The sequence below is a fragment of the Tympanuchus pallidicinctus genome, unplaced genomic scaffold (assembly GCF_026119805.1).
Source record: "Tympanuchus pallidicinctus isolate F22 unplaced genomic scaffold, pur_lepc_1.0 scaffold22, whole genome shotgun sequence".
NCBI classification, from domain to species: domain Eukaryota; kingdom Metazoa; phylum Chordata; class Aves; order Galliformes; family Phasianidae; genus Tympanuchus; species Tympanuchus pallidicinctus.
The window spans coordinates 2,116,150-2,134,359 of NW_026294739.1; the positions used below are offsets into that span (position 1 = coordinate 2,116,150).

An 18,210-nucleotide genomic window follows, 5' to 3' on the forward strand; every position below is an offset into this window, starting at 1 on the left:
TAAATATTAATCAGTTTTCCTGTCTTTGGAGATCTGCACAACAGAAATACTGACCATCTTCCTCTTGAAGGACTTCTTTTGTCATGAGTGTGTGGTGCAGAGCTCAGGAGAGGACCAGCAGCTTCCAGCAGAACTGCTCACAGTAAGTGAGGTGATGCTGTTACTGAGCCAGGATCCATGCTGTGCCCCGAGCACAGCCTCCACTGGTGCCTGCTGCTGGAGATCAGGCAGCTGCAGCTGGAGGGCTTTGCTGTGAAGCACACAGTAGCGTTCTACAGTAAACCAGACTTTGGAGTGAAGCTTCTTGAGGCTGCTGAAGTGGCTGGGCACTGTGTGCTGTGCACTTGTTTGGGTGGAGCTCGGCTTGTTTCAGGTGGATCTCAGTGTGCACTGACCCAGAAGGCGCTCAGGGTCAGCTGGAGGCAATAACAGAGAAGAGTGTAAGAAGATGATGCTTGCACTTGAGATCTGCCTTTGTTAGCCAGGAGGGGGACGTGATCTTTAAGCAAACAGTGAAGGAGAATATATAGCAATAACAATAACAGAGAAGAGCTAATAATGAGTAAGACTTGTTTTTTATGGGAGCCTGCTGGTAGATTATAGGAAAGGTGACAAAGTGAGAATATCTTTGGAGATGGGTGGAAAAGACCACCTGCTAACTGCAGCATACACCTGTGTGTGCTGGTTTGCAGCAAACACTGGGAGAGAGAAATGATGTATAAGAGGCAGTGGGGGGAGTCTCAAGAATTAATAAGTGTATGTTTTTCCTTCACGAAAAAGGTGTAAAAATTGGCCCTTCATTCTGTGCTATGCCTGCAGGTCTGTGTTCTGTAGCTCCACTTGTATAGTCCCTCTCCCAAGCAGTGCAGCTGGAACAGCTTGTAGTAAAGATTCTAATCAGCAACTTCTTCTATTTCAGTGAATTGAGCTGTACTTGAAGCAGCAGGCACACACTGCAGAACTCCCTTGATCCATGATCCCTGCACCAACCTGCTGCTGCACAGCCAGAGCACAGCCTGCCACGTGCTTCCTTTTCTGAGCAGTCAGCACCTGTGTGATGTGAGTGTAGGTGTGAGAAGCAAAAGAACAGCCAGCCAAGCTCTCCTTTCTACTGCCATCTGCAGAAAGAAGTTCAGTTGTCGCCTTTGTTATTGCAGGAATAGTTCTTTATTACATGTGTTTTGCTTAGTAATATTTACTGAGCAATTCAACAAATCATGGTAAATTGAGACTCAGCATTCATTTAAAGACGAACTTGGCTTTCAGCATCAGGGACAACTGTAATACAAGAATTGTCCCTATTTTTAAGGCCGCTCTTAGGAAAAATTAATGGAAAACTTTTCTGAATCTGCCACGCTTTCGACAGTCTCCTTAATCCAGGGGAGGTAGTTGGACACTCTGGTGTACACGCCGTATTTTCCCCTTTCAGCACAGCCGTCACCCCAGCTTACGACGCCCAGCAGGAACCAAGCGTTGTGGTAAGAGACAGCAAATGGGCCTCCGCTGTCGCCCTTGCAGGCATCCGCAGCTTCGGTGCCGTACCCGGCACAGAACATGTTGTCCGTCACCAGCCTGCGCGTGGCCTGCTGGCACGTGTCCATGCTCACAACGGGCAGCCGCACCCGCATGAGGAAGCGCAGCGTGGAGCCCCGGCTGTGCGTGGCGCCCCAGCCGCTCACCATCCCCACTCGTCCTTCCTCGGCCAGCAGGGCTGCCAGGTTGGGGCTGGGCAGGCAGATGGGCATGGCGTAATCGTTAAAAACCACCTCGCCGCTCAGGTACAGCAGGGCGATGTCCCCGTCGTAGTTGTTGGAATCGTAGTGCGGATGCGTCCAGCTCTGTTCCACACCTATCTTCTGCTCCTTCAGTTCTCTCTGGTACTTGTCGAAGTCACCTGTAGCCACGACAAGTTAAAGGGAAGCCACACGTGATGGGCCTGCTCAGTATCGGGGGAGCAGGAAGCTCATGTATCAGTGCTTTGACAAAGGAAGCCAGCTGTGAGAAGTAACTTCTTGGAGTGCGGACGTGATCCTGCAACTCGGCTTTTCCAGTTTGCTCCTTAGGGGCGAACCAGCAACAGCAGCAGAGTGCTGGGTAGGGACTTCATCACCAATGTTGTCAAGAACTATTTGGAAGGGCAGCACTCAGGATTCTGACATAAAGATTAAGATGCAGCACTGGTCTGTGCCAGTTACCTGGGTTCTGTTCTGCTCGCTGCTGCTGTCCCTCTTTTCCTTGAGGTCTCAAGCACAAGGCTGTACTGCAGCACGCCTGGGGTGAGGGTGCCAGCTTGCTACTGCCACCAGTGCTGTTATCTTACCGGGCCCTGAGAAGTGGCAGCTCTGAGACACCAAGCCTGCTGCACAATGCTGCCATTTAAAATGAGATCACCTCTGGGTTTGTGGGGGCGCGCAGTGCTGACTGGTACTCACCTATGGTCACGTGGTGAGGTCTGACAAGATCGAGGCAGTGAGCAGCTGTGATCACCCAGCGGCTGTTGATCAAACTCCCTCCACAGAAGCCAATATCTCTGCTGTCACGGATCAAAACCTGCGTGAGAACAGCACTGCTGTAGTAGTAGTGACAAAGGGCATGAAGGAGGGATAGTGGAAGTTTCGCTATTTGCCATTTGCCTTCAGGTTGGGATCCTCTGAAAGGCTCAGGACAAAAATCTCACCTGGGCACATAGACTAGAAATACAAACAGCCATTTCAGAAAGCATCCAGCACCACAAGCAGACAGAAACAAAGTGAACGAGAGCAGAAGAGCCAGCTGCCGTAGTTGAGAAAGCACTAAACATGCAAACAGCAACAAGTGAAACACATGGATCAAAAATGCAGTTTGAGAAATAAACACATGGTGTTTGCTTAAATTACTGCTGACCTACAGAACCAACCTCAGCAACCATTGCTGAAAGCTGCTCCAGCTGGACCCAGTTGCACAGCAAGCACCCAGGTGTGCTCATTACCTGCCAGGGGCACTGTCCCCGATGACACAACGTTCCTCCAGTTATCCTGGAGTCTCTGTGCTCTGCGGGAGCACTGGCGTTTCTCTGGGGGCACTGAGGTGTGGCTGAGACATCTGCATTGTCACTGGCATGGAGACCCCCAGGCACGTGCTGCACTGCCCCTGCCTTGTCCTGCCCGCTGCTCTGCCCGCTCTGGTTCTGCCCAGAAGTTTTCTCCACCATTTCCTCCTGTATGGCAGCCGCTGTTGTCTCATTCTGCCAGGCCGGTCCCTCTGTGTGCTGTTGACTGGGGTCCCCGCCTTCCTGCCCAGCATCGTCCTCCACGGCTGTGCTTTGCCCAGATGCATCCTTTAGAGCTTCCTTTTCCCCGGCAGCACTTTGCTTCCCCTTGGCCTGTTTAACTGCAGGAGTTGTGCTGCTGTTCCACGTGGCCGCCTCGTGCCGCGCTTCCTCCAAGGCACGCTGGGCTCTGATCAGGCCACATGGAAACGGGGCTGGGGGAAAAAGAGAAAGGCTGTGAGCAATGAGTGCTTGATGCAATGTCAGGAGATGCTGGTGGGAGGAACGGACTCATTCCTGCCCCTGCTGCTGTCCTGCTCCCCATTTGTGCTTACAGGGGCACAGGGTTGCAGGAAGGCTAACCAAGAGGCATCCAAACATTTCATTTTCCACACACCAAACACAAGCTCCAGTAGCTGGGTGCACAGTACCTGTTTGCACGCACTTCTTCCCGTCCTCGTGCAGGGTGTAGCCCTTGGCACAGGAGCACTGCACCTGGAAGGAGCTGCTGTCCCAGCAGTACTGCCAGCAGCCACCGTTCTTGTACCAGCACTCCAATTTCTCTGCAGTGGAAGCACAGTGCGAGGTTAGTGCTGCAAACAGGGCCCTGAGAGAGAGGTATTGCAGAGCAGTTAGTGAGGGGGGGAAAGGGAAGGAATTAGGGACTGAAGGAGAGGCAGGCAGAAAAGTGATGAAAGGAGGGAGGGAGGGAGGAAGAAGAGGATGAAGGGAGGAGGGAGAGATGAAGAGTGATGGAAGTGTGAGGGAGAAAATGGAAAAAGACACAGGGAAGGCAGAGAAGAACAGATGAAGGTAGGAAGGCTGAAGGGAAGGGTGGGATGAAGGAAGGGAGGCAGGGAGAGAAGGGTAAAGGGAGGGTGGAGGAAATCATATAGGGAGGTAGGGTGGGAAGGAGGGAAGAGAGGTTTGAGAGAGGAGTGTGTGGTGGTTGGGTAAAGTAGGGCAGGAAAAGAGGCAGGAAACCAGAGGGAGGGTGGGAAGAAGGAAGGAAGGGAAATGGAAGGATGGGACAGAGAAAAGGAGGATAGGAGAACAGGGGAGGAATCGATGAGGGGAAGGGGGAAGAATGGAGGGAGAGGAAAGGAAGGAAAGGAGTTAAGGAGAGAGCAAAGAATGGAGGACGGGAAGGCAGGGGGGAATGAAGGAATTGAGATGTGGAAAGGAAAGGGAGGGATGGAATAACTGAGGTGGGAGGAGATAGAGAGATTGAAGGGCAGGATAGAAAGAGGAAGGGAAGATGGGAGAGAGTGAAGGAGGAAGGAAGAGAGAGAGGGAAGAAAGAAGGGAAGGAAGCAAGGCAGCAAGAGAGGAAGTGGGAGATGAGCTCATGCTTTCCACTGGGCTTGCAAAGATCAGTGCAAGAGGCCAGAATGACACAGACAGTGCTGCCCTCCTGTGCACAACCCATTCCAATGGGTCAACCTTAACCAACCAACCAGGTATGCATTGCACACATGAAGTCAGCATCGAGAACCCCAATGAAAAGTGTCCAGGTAACAAATTCCAGCCTGAATTCTTCCTTCACTGAATGTCCACCTGCGTGTTCCTCTACTCACCTTTTTCACAGTTGTCTCCTCCAAATTTCGGGGGGCAGATGCAAAAGTAACTGTAGCGTCTTATTTTGCAAACTCCACCATTCTTACAAGGATTTGTAATGCATGGATTTAAACCTGAGAAAAAACACAGCACAATGTAATTCAGGGATTGAGAGACGCTTGGTTTTAAATTTCCACAGAATTCTTTGTACCCAGAAGGAACACAAGAAATAATTATTTGTAATTTTTGTTCTACCCACCTTTGTAGTTGAACCAAAACTCCATCTGCAAGAAGAAATCATGAAAGAAAACAGTCACTAAGTGGCCATACTGGTTATTAGTCATTTAGAAAACAAATTTTTGTTTCCATGTAAAGCAAGAGTTTGATTAGGACCATAAAATCCTCTTCATTACCCGGAGCAGACAGCAGCAATTAGATTGTACTGGGATAAAACTCAAAGTGCAAACTCCTGCTTTGCAAGGTCCCCAGCAGAATGCCTGCAGCCTTGTAACCCAGCTGGGTGCTACGGGGACAAGGTCCTCCCTCACCTTGTATTGATCTGAGCAAGGCTGAGCCCCCTGAAAAGGCCAGAATCGTGCTGCTGTGCTGAAGTGCTCACAAAAAGAGGTTCTAGGTACAGCAGCTGCTGTACAGCTGCTTTTCCAGCACGCAGCTCTTTGAAGACCCTGCACCTAAGGCACCTAAGGCTAGAAAGCAGCCCAGGCCCCTTGCAGCATTCTGGATATTCCTGCAGATTTGATGCCTAAAGCCAAGAGCTGCAATGTGTGAAATCCTTTCTGCCAACTCCCAGCTGCTGGCAATGCCCAGCAGCACAGACACAAACGCACTGCTCACCTGAGAATGGGGAGAGTGCAGCAATTCGTGCCATTCTAACTTGTGCTGAACACTACAGCTCTTTGCTCTGAACCAGGTTAAGGCAAGTGGATTACGTAGCCCCAGAACAGGGCACTATGGAATGAGAGCATCCATGCAGCAAGGAGGAGCATCTGCTCCTCCTCCTGTTCCCCTGCCACCCAAACCAAGCTTCCCCCTGCACGTTTCCCTGCTTTGTGCCTTTATAGCTATCTGAAGAGTTGGGATCTGGAATTAAAAGGACAGAACATTATTTGCTATTGGTAGTGTTGGGTTGATCTGTTGGTGGAATCCCTTCCAGGACAAAAGTCCTTCCAGCTCACTGTTCACTTTTTCACCGTTTTCTCCTGCGAATGGAAGATCTCCTTTGCCTCCTCAAATGAGCACTTCTCCTCATTGCATTCTCTCTCCAAGTTCCCTGGGCGGATCTCTTCTAGAAAATAGTTGGCACGTTTGTGGACCCTCAGCACCTCATGCGCTGCATCTTTCCTCATGAACACTAGAAAAACAAAATTGAACCATTGATTTCATCCCTTAAATCTCTTGCTGTATTAAAGATTCGATCACCTTTACAAGTGCTGTTTTTGTATTGAAGCTGAGGGAATTTCTGAAGGCCTAAGAACATTGCTGTAATTGCAAATCGTAATTCAAATTTGGGCTTTAATGTCACAAGACAGTACAGGAAAAACAGAACATGGGCCTAAGAAGGAAGTTACAAATGGCTGATGTCTCATGGAAACACAACCAAGTACTCATTTTCCTCCTGTGCATTTCAGGAAGTCCTTCTCGAACCTGCAGGACAGTGTGCTGAGATTCTCCCAAGTCAGTTAGGTTAAAAACATCATTAGAAGTACCCACCTGAATATGAGTATGGACAGCTGCTGTTGATGGAGCACATCAGCAGGATGAACATCGCCAGCGAGGAGCTGCTCTCCATCTCAGTGGGCGTTTGGAAAACTCCGACTTTCCTTCAGAGGGAAAAGGTGAATGAGATGAGATGGGTGAGCTGCCACAGTGCCAGCAACGGGCAGCCAGCCTGCAAACAAGACAACGGCAAAAGGGAGTAGGAGCAAGAGAAGGGAGAAAGAGAGCAAGTTCTACTGAGTTCGTTTGGATGTGATTTCCATTGTTTTCCTTAGTAATGCCAATGCTGTAGGAATGCCAACAGTTTGCAGGGTGATGTGCACAGATGGACCTAGCCCAGAAAGCAGCACAGGGTCTGATCCAAAGCTCTCAGAAGTGACAGAGGAGCTGAGATGAGGCAGCAGGCACGAGTCAGGCCCAGCCAGAGCAGCACTCCCAGCCACAGCCCTGCCTGCATTGCCAAGGGCTGTGGTGAGGCCTGAGCTCCACAGCAGTCCGTGGTCTCCAATGACAGTGGCTACGGAGCGTTCTGTCAACTAAGCCTGCATTTGCAAGCTCCGATTAGGAAACCATGCACCACATGCCTGGCTCCAAAAATGTCTCCCTGCTACCTTCACAGGGGTCTGACAGCACGTACCTCTTTGCTGTCTGTGTCATCTGCCAAAAAACAGGATCCAGAATGCATTCGCTTTGACACAGAAACGTGCATTTATACTCACTTTTTTTTATTTTTTAGGGGCGACAGGAAAGAGATTTGGATGCGCACCAGGAAGCGCCGTGAGGTCATGAGGTTGATCATTAACCAGGCACAAATATTGACAGAGGAGAGACAACCTTCTGGATTCCCTGAAACCCACCCGCAATCCAAAATCCAAAGACAATTCCACGTTTCTGCACACACACATCGTGTGAATAGAAACAAAAGATCATTAAAAGCATCCCCCAATGATAAGAGGCGCCTCTTTGTAGCAACCTCCTCAGGAGTTTGGTACTGTTGAGAGCAGATTCCTGGAGCCCCCGTTTTCTTTCAGTTGGTGAGATAAGTGACCCTGAAAATACACAAAGCTGCTCTGCAAACATCTTTTGAAACATGCAAGCTGTGCAGGTGGACGCGCTGCAGCCTCCTGCAGGCAGGCAAACACTGCCTGCTAACAACCAAAGCTGTTCACTGACATCAGGAGTTCTGCCCTTGGTCAGAGCCCAGCTTTACTGGCTTTGAACACAGCACCATTTTGTTCTTGTAGTTCAATGTGTAGCAAGGCTTCTCAGAGGCACGTTTTCATGGTTCAGGTCTTGTGTGGAAGGTTGCTGCTCAAAGAAGTGCAATTCTTTAACATCTCTCAGTCCCCAAATTCATTCCAAATTATAAAGGGGAGGGGGAAACAAAGAAAAAGGAGTGAGACAGAGACTGGTGGCTGAGGTACTCTGGTTTCAGCTTACCTCCAACTCGTTTGTTGTTGGCCTGCTTGTTGTTTCTTGTATGCATGAATCAACTTCTCCTCTCGCTTTGTAAATGTGAGCAGCTCATAAGTCAACACGACAAGTCTACAGGCCTAAGAGGTATTACTATATTATTTTTCCTACAAATTCTAATACAACTGGGTTGTCCTTTCATTTCAGAATCTCATCACGAGAGCAAACTGATCACTGATCCAAACAGGGCTCCAAATCCCAAAGGAGATACTGGAAGCCTGCACCCACTACAGCACGGCTGGTTTCCCCTTTTCTCTGTAGGACCAATTACATTGAGCAGGCTCGTGTATCAAGATTAAACACAAGCAGGAACTGTGATTGTATTCAATTTCATTTAGACTAATCCAACTTCCCTATTTTGCTTACTGGCATACCAACAGAAGTATTGATAGGGATGCAAACACACATAAAACTATCAGTAAGTAAAAGGAACACTAATGCAGCCTGCAGCTGAATAGAAATGAACAAAACAGTTTGCTTAGTTTGCTAATTAAACCAGATCTACAGACATGGCAATAAACAGAGCATGCAAGAGTTTGCAATTAAGCCTCTTTTCTTAAGTCACAGCAGAGTTCCCACTGACTTTCAAGGAACTCTGAGTGGCTACAATCAGTCACTGTGTTTGCAAGGAACAGAAAACACAGAGGAGATCTACTGAGCTGCTACATCAGCTGGACCTGCAAGCACTGGATTCAAATGTGAATGATTGGAGGCAGTGATGAAGTTACGAAAACTGCATTTTGTTGAAAGACAAATCACACAAACACAAAGCAAACCAGCACAGTTACTGCAGCTGCTGTGTTAGAGCTGAAATGACAGAACTGGATGAAGAAGTATTCAACTTTGAACATCTTCTCAACAGACCTCTCTGGCATTCTCCCCAGCGCCCACTGGGTTCAGTCATTTCACACCTAGCAGGCAGGTCTGTTGGACAACAGGCCATTCTTGTTACAACTCTGTGCAGGCTCTCAGCACAACGGGGTGCAGTACACCTCTTGCCTGTAAGGCCTAAGCAGGACCACGCTACATATAAACAACAGAACTTGGAGAAAGTAGCACGTGAGGTTAACAGATACTCAGCATTTAATATTGTAGATGCGACAGCACATTACACCTCATACCATCACTAGCACAGCACACAGCCACAGTATTCCAGGCTCAAAGCATCAGAATCAACCCCTCCAGGAACCTGACATCTTATTTATGTGGTGCTGGATCCATTCCAGGTACTGACTGACTTTGGTGTACACTCCAAACTTCTCCTTTTTTCCACAGCCTTCTCCCCAGCTCACCAGTCCCACCAAAAACCAAGTATCCTGATATTTAGTGACCATCGGTCCTCCGCTGTCCCCGCTGCAGGAATCCTTCCTGTCTCCCAAACTCCCCGCACACAGCATGTTGTCAGAGATGGCGTTTGTCATCACTTGGGCGCACTCATTCTTGGGAACGATGGGGATTTCGATGTAGCTGAGGAGAGCAGAGTAATTCCTCGTCTCATCGCTTGTGCTGCCCCAGCCGGTCACCAGCATCTGCCTGCCCTTGGTCGTCAGCTCGTGCTCTGCCAGGTCCCGCGTGGGAAGGCAGATGGGCAGGGCGTACTTGTCATACATGGCGGGCTCTGCCAAGTGCAGCATGGCGATGTCGTTGTCTGAGGTCAGCTTGCTGTAATTCTCATGGCGCACGTATCTGTCAACACGAATGGTTTGCTCGCTGGGCTCCGTACGGAGACGGTGGTATTTACCTGCAGGGGCAAAGAGGGAGATGAGAGCTGCTCCTGGGCTTCTGACTCCTCAGAACAAAGGGAGCCTTCCTGGCTTCCGTCACCAAAGCAACTGGATTATATCGAAGGTTAACAGCGCTCTACTCGAGAGACAGAGTGTGAACTTTCCAGATCTGCCCAGTGAGTGCGTGCTGTACTGATTTAATGCCCTACAGCTGTGATCAGCTGAGAAGCTGAAACTGCTCAATATCCCCCTGCTGAGTTCGTATTACAGCACACCTGTGTAACTCGAGAGATGTTCATGGGAAGGAACCCAGCTGTCCTGGAGCCAGCACAGCCAGCGCACAGCAAAGGAAGACATTTACATTATGCATGTGCTGTATAACCAGCATCTGAATGTCTGCATCTCAGGTTTTAATGGATAAATGTGACTGATAACGCCATCCCACCCTAAAATTGTGCACCTGTATCTTAAGGATTCTTCGACCACTTAAGACTCCTCTATTTCTGTTTGTGCTGCGTGATCGGCCACTTCATGGGCAGAGCAGTTATGCAAAAATAAGCTGGAAGCTACGCTGAAAGAGGCCAGAAAGGGAAGAACAATTCATTTATGTGTGATACAATGGAGAAGAAAGGTATCTGATAGGATGTGAGGAAGTAGCCACCAAAACGTCACATTTCTGTGCTATTTAAGCTTAATTTCAATGTCTGTTTCAGTACCTACTCGATAAAAACACTTCTCCCTTGGGAATCCATTCATTCTGCAAACCCAAGGGTGCTTTCCATCTCAGTCCCTCTGTGGGTGAGCTGCAAGTTTCTCTTTATGATCACCTTTCCAAATGCAGGCTACACCACATCGTCCTTCCAGTTTGCCCCGTTCCAATTAACTTTTCAGTTCCCTCAGTCTTACTTGGATCCTTCCAAACAAATCCTTAAAGTTCCTCTGACTTTGCACTACCAAGGTCACTTGCCATGCTTCAGTCTGTCAATTTTTCTTTCCTTTTCCTGTAAGTGTGTTTCCAAGAATGGGGACTTTATAATTCAGAGCAGCTCCAGAAACAGATTCTCAAAAGACTCCACGAAGTCCAGCTTTGAACCTTGGACTTCTAGACCCCTTATTTCTGATCCTCTCCTCTTGTTCCTTTGCAGACAGCCAGTGGCCATTTAATATGTGGCCACAGTAGGCAGTTCAGACTGCTCAAACCCCTCTAGACATCACCCAGAGGACTTCCTATCACCAAGCCATCACTCACAAAACAAGTGTTTTTCTTCCATCTTGACTCCTCTTTCTGGCAGCAGCACGCTGGGAGCACATCCCCTCGCTCTGTTCTCCCACTCTGCAGCTGCTGTGACAAAGGGCTGACTGGCAGACACCCAAGGGTAAGGGGCAGGGTTCTACTCTGATCTTCACACATACAACTCTGCTTCACATGCAGGAGCAAGTGCCACAGGAAGGAGGTTTGGGATGTTCTCAGATCCATCTTCCAAATATCTACTCTGAGATCTAACTTTCCACTTCAGACATGAACAAATCCAGCTACCTGAGCACTCTCCAAGATCATGAGTGCAAACCCAGATGTGAGCCTTCCCTCCAGTTTTGTTCTTACAGTTGGTGAACAGAAGGTGAAATAGGAGAAGGCCAGAAGACTGATGGGCTGGAGGCAGGTCAGCTATCACCCCTGCAGTCAATACAGACACCTTCATTCCTGCCCCACAGCTCATCTCTGCACGTGCAGACGTGGCAATGTCTCCACTCAAACTGTTCTGTGTATCTCAAGGTTGTCTTTAAGCTCCTTTCTGCTCAACCAGGAGCATAACTTCATTCTTTCTTCTCTATTGGTGAAGACTCAAGATGTTCTGTACATCCACCCTCTCTCCACCGCCTCCTACACCACAGTAAACCACACTTATGTGGTTTCTATCATCTCACCACAGTAAGGTTCCTCCAGGTTTAATGGAAGGAGTCCTCTCACATATGCCACGACTCAGTCCGCAGCCACACACTTGTTTTTTCTTCTGTTAATGAAGAAGGTCTTTCAAGGCAGCTGGGAGAGTGGGATAAATCCGAGCCCTTATTGCTGGTTATCCTTGCACCATAAATTACTCTGCTTACTCGCCCTGAATTTATGTGTGAGATGTTTCTTGAGTTTCATTTAAGCCAAACAAATCAATCTCTCAAACCATGGCTTTCAAGCACTGGCACTTCCATGGAAAATCACTTATGCTCCACCTTTGTATCTGATTAGCATGTGACTTTCTGGACAGAGTTTCTTTGCTATCCCAGCTGAAAGCTGATCACACTGCACAGATGCCCACCAGGACCTGCAGTACAAGACCAGGTTGCAGTGATTTCCTTGCAGCCTTTCCCTAGCTAAAGAAAAGGGTAGATGTGGCACTTGGGGACACAGTGCAGTGCCTGTGGTGGTGATGGGTTGGCAGTTTGACTAAATGACCTTGGAGGTCTTTTACAACCTTAATTGTCCTGATTTTCCCACTAATTAATCCCCTTCAAGTAACTTCAAAGCTGCATCTAGCACTCCCAAGCATTCTAGTTGGAACCAGATGAGCTCGAAGGTCCCTTCAAACACCACTTCTGATGACTGCTTTTCCCTAAAGCATTCCAAGGCTCTTCACCAAGTTACAGGCTTTTGCTTCTTGGGACTCACTATAACTGAATAAATGTATGCTAAGCAATCACTTAACAGGAAAGACAATAGCTTAGAAACTGGAAGTGCTTGGAGGTATGTAGTCTGTATGCGATTTCAAAGCTAGACATTCACTTCTATTTTGATGTCTCTCTGTGGAAGAGGGGGATATTCTAGCACTAAAAGGACCCAAGGATATAACACGTTTCTCCATTCATCCTGTATGTTGAACAAGGAATGACTGACGTAAACACACCCATCCCTGTGTGCCCTAGGGTCTGAGGTCTCAAATGTGTGCACTTCCCTGCATACAGACAGTACATTTCCAAGGTTTTCCACAATTACTGGGAACAACCCAGCCCTTCACCAAAGGAGAAAGGAAGCAGTAAACCTGCCGTGTCTTCAACAGTGGTACATAGAAAACAGTAAGAAAAAAAGTCTACTTCAATGTGACTGGAACTCGGATCATTTTTGTCCATTAATTGAGAAGCAGTGCTGCATTCAGCACACGTTTTTTCATGCTTAAGAGTAGCAGTGCCAGTAACGCAGTGATGTAGTTCTGCAACACTTTCCTCCTTTTTTACTGTAACTCTCTCAAGTAATGCTGCTTAAATGCATCAAAAGGTAGGAAGAGGCACTGTGACATTCTCCTCCCGAGCTCAAGGCTTTACATTTTGTAAGTTTCTTCCTTGCCAGTCTTAGGAGGATCTTGAATATTTTAATGGACAGAAAAGCACAAGCAGAAGAGATTTCTCAAAAGTGACTTCTATGTCTTTCTACTATACAGACAATCAGCAGTGTTCTGAATCAGCTCATTGCCATGCTAAGGTTGACAGTGGCTCAAATGAAATCAGTTTTACTGATCCTTTTTGATCTGTGCTATGGTGCGAGGTAAGCACTTCCTAGACAACCCGCTTCTCCATCCAGGGGGATTTCTGCCTTTATAACCCACTGGTCTTTCTCCTGAGGTGACGTAAGCTGGGAATTTTCAAAGAAGTGCTTAAAAAGAAAGGGCTGGATTTTTTCCATACCAAGTCTTACTTTGAGAGTCTCTCCCGCCTCAACGCAGTGTGCAGCTGTTAGGACCCAGGAGGGATGGATGAGAACACCTCCACACAGGAATTTCCCCTTCAGATTTTGCAGCATAACCTGAAACAAAGAAACATTGAGGTGTGACACTGCAGGAAGCACAGCTCACAAGATACAGTATGCATTTTCCTTTGTGGTTGAAATATGCACACACGGATCAGACACCAAAGCATATCATGCTCACTGAAGCCCATACTCTACAAAAGTATCAAGGTTTCTGTAGAACATCAACAAAAACAATTGAATATTCTTCCCAAATAAGGGCTGGCTTCACCCAAACCAGCAAGGGACAATGCTGGTCACTGCAAGAACAGGCTGTGCTACTTCAAAAGGGCACATGACAACAGTTTCAGCTCAGACTCCAACTCTCCTACGATGGCATAAAAGGGCCTTCAGTATCAGAGACAGGCAGGCCCTGATGATAAACATTCACTGCTTCCATGACACGCTCTGTGAGGTCTCCTCTTTCTCTGTGGCATCTCAGCCTGCTCTGTAAAGCTGTCACACATTTGGCTGATTAAACCTGATCACTTGAATTTATGACAGACAAGGCTTACAGGAAAAGATTTCTGCAGAAAAAGGGGAGAAAATTACCTCCAGCTCCCACAGTAATGCAGTTACAATAGCTGGAGAGAGCACCAGGCACCATGAGATGATGAATGGCATTCCCTAGCAGGGAGCAACAGAGCAGTAAATGCCACTACCCTCCTCTCAACACTGCTGGCAAAGTAAAAAAATCTTGTAAACAATGACAAGGCCAAGAGTGCTAACAGATATTTCTCCCCGTTACTCCAAATTTTGGGCTGCTTTTGAAGGAGCTGAGCGAATCTCAGCTGGTTGTGATGCCAGAATTATTAACAGAGGAGTCTTGCTGGGGCAGGCAGAGAAAGACTCTTTACTCCTTACCTGCCAAGGGCTAAAACCCCTTCCTCCTGAATTTCCCCCAATAAGCCGAATATTGAATTCTGCTTTGCCTTCAATGTAGTCCATTTTCACTCGTCCACAGGGGAACTCCACTAGAGAAAACACAGAGAAATTAACTGGCACAGAGCAGCTCACCCAACAGAACATCTCTCAGAGCAACCCCTCTGTCTCTAATCCAGGCAGTGCTACACATCATCTTTAGGAACTCCTCAATGATTGCAGAGCAGGTAGTTTCCTGTTTCGCCTGTGAACCTCCATGAGGCAAACAGAGGCACAATTTAGGCTCTTAGTGGCCATAAAGTGGGCCTGGGTTTGGGAAATACAGGCACGGAATTCCTCTGCGCGAAATGGAAGCTCTGAAAATTAGTACGAAGTGCAAACTGCAAGCATATTTCCCTTAAAATGCTCTTCTTTCATGTCCAAATAATTCTCTGTGACAACTCCCATGGACATCCTCCTCTTACCTACAGGTGTGCACATGTTATGGTCGTTCATCAGCTGGTAGCCAGACGCACAGCTGCAGTAGCGGCACTGCTTGGCAGGGTCCTCCTTGCAGAAATGCTGACATCCTCCATTGTCCACGGAACAGTTGTTGTATTTCACCTCTGGGAAAAAAAAAAGCAGCAAGACAGGAGAAGCTGGAGAGCCAAAGAGTCACAGGAGGTGGCAAAATGGCATCCTGATTCAAGTGACAAACAGCTGACAGCACATCTGGGGTGAGAGCTGCGGGCTCTTGTGGCAAGTAGGGCCCTTCAGACAGCAAACAGACCTCGAACAAGGCAGTGGGGAGATGAAGAACCCAGAGATTACTGCCAGGGCAGGCAGGCTGGAGAACAGAAAATTCTCTATCACTGACCAGTGGTGGAAGGTGGTGATGATACAAGATGCAGATGCTCGTAATTAAATACACTACTCAGCTTTTCTCCAGGGAAGACATTGTTCCAGTAATGACATTTTCAGTGCATTGTTTTTCCCTCTCTATTGAAAAACCAACAACCAACCAACCAACCAACCAAACTCACCTGTACTGACTGTTTTAAAGTCACTGATCCTTTACAGAACCATTTCCAGTGCTTTTGTAAAACACAGATTTTTCAGATTTCCAAACCTCTCACATGGAAACACAAACTTCAGTAAGAACTGATGATCCTTCTACTGCATTATGAAGCAACAGAGAAATCACACCAGTAGTGAAAGCGAGCATACCTTGCAATGGCAGAATTGTTGGTCCCTATACGCAGAGATCCCCATCACAAAGAATGTTTTGTTATACATATCATGGATTAAAGGCAGCATTACCATAATTGCACTGAGCTCCCTCCCAGCCTTTGTCACAGATGCAGGAATACGATCCAATATTGTCCTTGCAGGCTCCATTGGAACAAGGCTTCTGTGCACACTGATCTCCATCTGGAACACGCAGTTAAGAGCCTGAGCTCTGGCTCAGAGCAAACACAAAAACAAGCAGATCCCTGATCCCCAGGCACCATGCACAGCTTCTGCCTCCACACGGTGAGAACTGTGGGGCTGCCCCAGATAAAGGCGTTTGTTTATGCTTTGAATTACAACTGCAGAAGGAGTGGAGTGGGCAGAAAGGAAAGAAAGTAAAACCTGAGGCAGCCAGGGCAGAGGCAAGTTACTGCAGGAGCAGAGAGCAATAACTGGGGCTTCTCTTTGGGCCATGCCAGGCAGGGACAGAGCAGCAGAGATCACTCTTGCCCAGTGCCTCAGCTGTGGGGAGGTGACTGATAATGGGCACAGATGCACGTGAGATATTTTAAGAGGCTGGTTATATAATAGGACTGGAAAACGTACTTTACATGCCCCATTTAACAGAGAATGAAAATACAAACTAGTGAGTAACACATGGCAGCAGAATGCAGAGCACCAGCAAACCTTGAAGAAACACAGACAGATGATTGAGAAAGTAATTTACTTACCTACATACTTGTTCCAAAACTCTAGCTGTAGAGAAACAACATTTACATTAAGGCCAGAGGCAGATTTTTCACAAGCAAGGGATTTGAAATGTACCACAGTCTTGCTCAACACAGCACAGCACTCTAGTCAGCTAGGTCTCTTCCTTCTTGGCAGCACAGTGACATGCATGGTTAACAGAAGTGGCCAACCCCCAACGTTCATATATTGCAGCCATGAACCTACTCAGCACAGATCTCCCCTGCCCTGCTTGCAGCCCCCCCACCACCACGACCCCTCAGTGCCCCCCCAGATTCTCTTTCCCAGTTGCTCACTGCCAGGCAAGTCACTCATGTTCTCAGTGCAAAACTACATTTGTGCCCAGTCGGGAGGCAAAACTGGGGAAGGCTGTAAGAAGACTCTGGGGCCTGAGGGATGGCAAGGACTGGATCATCCTAAATAGCAAGCTCACTGCATCTGATGCAACAGTAAGTCTCTATGAAAAAAAAGACAAAAAAACAAGCTCATACTCATTGACAAGGTGTGGAAAGGGCAGCAACCAGTGATGTTTACAGTTACGTCCATCCCTCACGAGGCTGGAGGATGTGGGGAGGAGCTAATGATATGACAAATGTTTGCCTGGCACAGATGGCAGTCTGGGGACATACAGACTAACAAAAACACAGTGGCAGCAAGAATAGTCAGTGGGGTCAAGCAGGGATTGGAATTACCTGCCTGGGATGTAAAGCACAAAATTGGGTCTGGTGGGACATGTGTGAACAGCCAAGTGCCACAGCCCAAACAAGCAGTGATAACTTGACAATCACAACACACTGAATGCCCTACCTTCAGAGTCAGAAGTGCTGACAGCAACACCTCCTATGCCCCAGACTACAATACTTTGACAAACAATCTATTGGTTCAGTCTTATGTTCCTCCAACTTACTGTGGCTTCCTTGGTTTCAAATATCTCACTGGCCTCCTCAAAGTCGCACGTCTCCTCGTTGCACTCACGTTCCAGAGAACCTGGTTTCACCTCCTCCAGGAAGGAGTTGGCCCGCTTCTGGATTTTCAGGACTTGGTTTGCATCCTTGTAGCTGTAAAATACTAGAAGCAAAAACGTGAGCGTGGGGAAGCAGGGAAGAGAGAAAATCAGCAGCTGGCAGGGAGCAGAAATCATGCTCACAGTGACTGGAATGGGGTGAAGGCACACTTACTTGAGGTATGGCACACTGGTGAGGAGCAGGCAGCCAGCAGCACCCCTATAGTGATGAGCTTCCACATGCTGCAGCAGAAGTCCCCTTGGAAGAACAGCCAGGTGTGAAGGGGAGCGTGCAGTGAGCTGCAGCACGGCCCCACGCTGGAGGCTGGATCTGCTCAGACAGCTCAGGTCTTCCTCACTTCTTTATCACACAGCAGCTCCCTCACAGAATGCTGTTTCTCTCTGATGTCAGCTCCAAGGTGGTTTGTCAGAGCCCCCCAGCCTGCTTCCAGATCCCTCCAACCCACCAGCAGCTCTCCCAGAGCATTCCCTATCGGCCCCAGCACCTCCCCTTGCCATCAGACACTTCTGACAAACTTTATGCTTAATTAAATTAAGCTGTTCTTTGAAACCCTGAGTGATACCATATCTTTGAGGCACTTACTGCTTTATTCAGTGTGAATCAGCGTGATTTATTCTTCCGCCATGAGCTCTGCTGGAACTTGGGTTAATCCATAACTTCAGCTATTTACTTTTTAGAGTGACATGAAGTGCTTTCCCTTTAGTCATTAAGCAAACAGTGCTCAGGGGGAGCTCGACAGTTTACCTGCATGGAAAAGTGAAACAGTTGTCCTCTGCCTTTTCAAATCCATTCTGTGCTATTTTTCCCCATCAATTTCATCAGTTTTGGAACTCATGG

General features: G+C 47.9%; 2 protein-coding genes across 3 annotated transcripts; both read right to left on the reverse strand.

Annotated features, from left to right (window-relative positions):
- Positions 1-1,144: 1,144 nt before the first annotated feature.
- On the reverse strand, positions 1,145-7,347 carry LOC128082806 (coagulation factor IX-like). Of its 2 annotated transcripts, none has more exons than XM_052687402.1 (9): positions 7,245-7,347; positions 6,536-6,634; positions 6,016-6,176; positions 5,064-5,088; positions 4,825-4,938; positions 3,679-3,810; positions 2,969-3,462; positions 2,433-2,550; positions 1,145-1,894 (listed from the first exon to the last, which is right to left on the reverse strand). In XM_052687402.1, exons 2-9 carry the CDS (start codon positions 6,612-6,614, stop codon positions 1,317-1,319), a joined length of 1,701 nt encoding a protein of 566 aa, XP_052543362.1. In that variant the 5' UTR covers positions 6,615-6,634; positions 7,245-7,347; the 3' UTR covers positions 1,145-1,316. The 2 variants fall into 2 exon arrangements, with proteins under 2 accessions (XP_052543362.1, XP_052543361.1); XM_052687401.1 differs by having other exon boundaries at positions 6,536-6,645; positions 7,179-7,306.
- A 1,727-nt stretch (positions 7,348-9,074) lies between these two features.
- On the reverse strand, positions 9,075-18,086 carry LOC128082808 (vitamin K-dependent protein C-like). The gene is made up of 9 exons (XM_052687416.1): positions 17,956-18,086; positions 17,527-17,610; positions 17,256-17,416; positions 16,333-16,357; positions 15,692-15,802; positions 14,857-14,997; positions 14,375-14,484; positions 13,411-13,528; positions 9,075-9,755 (listed from the first exon to the last, which is right to left on the reverse strand). The coding sequence occupies exons 2-9, from the start codon at positions 17,591-17,593 to the stop codon at positions 9,187-9,189; spliced, it is 1,302 nt and encodes a 433-aa protein (XP_052543376.1). The 5' UTR covers positions 17,594-17,610; positions 17,956-18,086; the 3' UTR covers positions 9,075-9,186.
- Between the last annotated feature and the right edge of the window lie 124 nt (positions 18,087-18,210).

Coding starts and splice junctions, on each gene's coding strand:
- LOC128082808 (XM_052687416.1), bottom strand. CDS start 17,593: ATGTGGAAGCTCATCACTATAGGGGTGCTGCTGGCTGCCTGCTCCTCA. Junction 16,358..17,255: donor TTGAAACCAAGGAAGCCACA/GTAAGTTGGAGG, acceptor GTTTCTCTACAG/CTAGAGTTTTGGAACAAGTA. Junction 14,485..14,856: donor TAACATGTGCACACCTGTAG/GTAAGAGGAGGA, acceptor TGTTTTCTCTAG/TGGAGTTCCCCTGTGGACGA.
- LOC128082806 (XM_052687401.1), bottom strand. CDS start 7,198: ATGACACAGACAGCAAAGAG. Junction 6,646..7,178: donor ATGACACAGACAGCAAAGAG/GTACGTGCTGTC, acceptor TTCCCTCTGAAG/GAAAGTCGGAGTTTTCCAAA. Junction 3,463..3,678: donor GAAGAAGTGCGTGCAAACAG/GTACTGTGCACC, acceptor TTTTTCCCCCAG/CCCCGTTTCCATGTGGCCTG.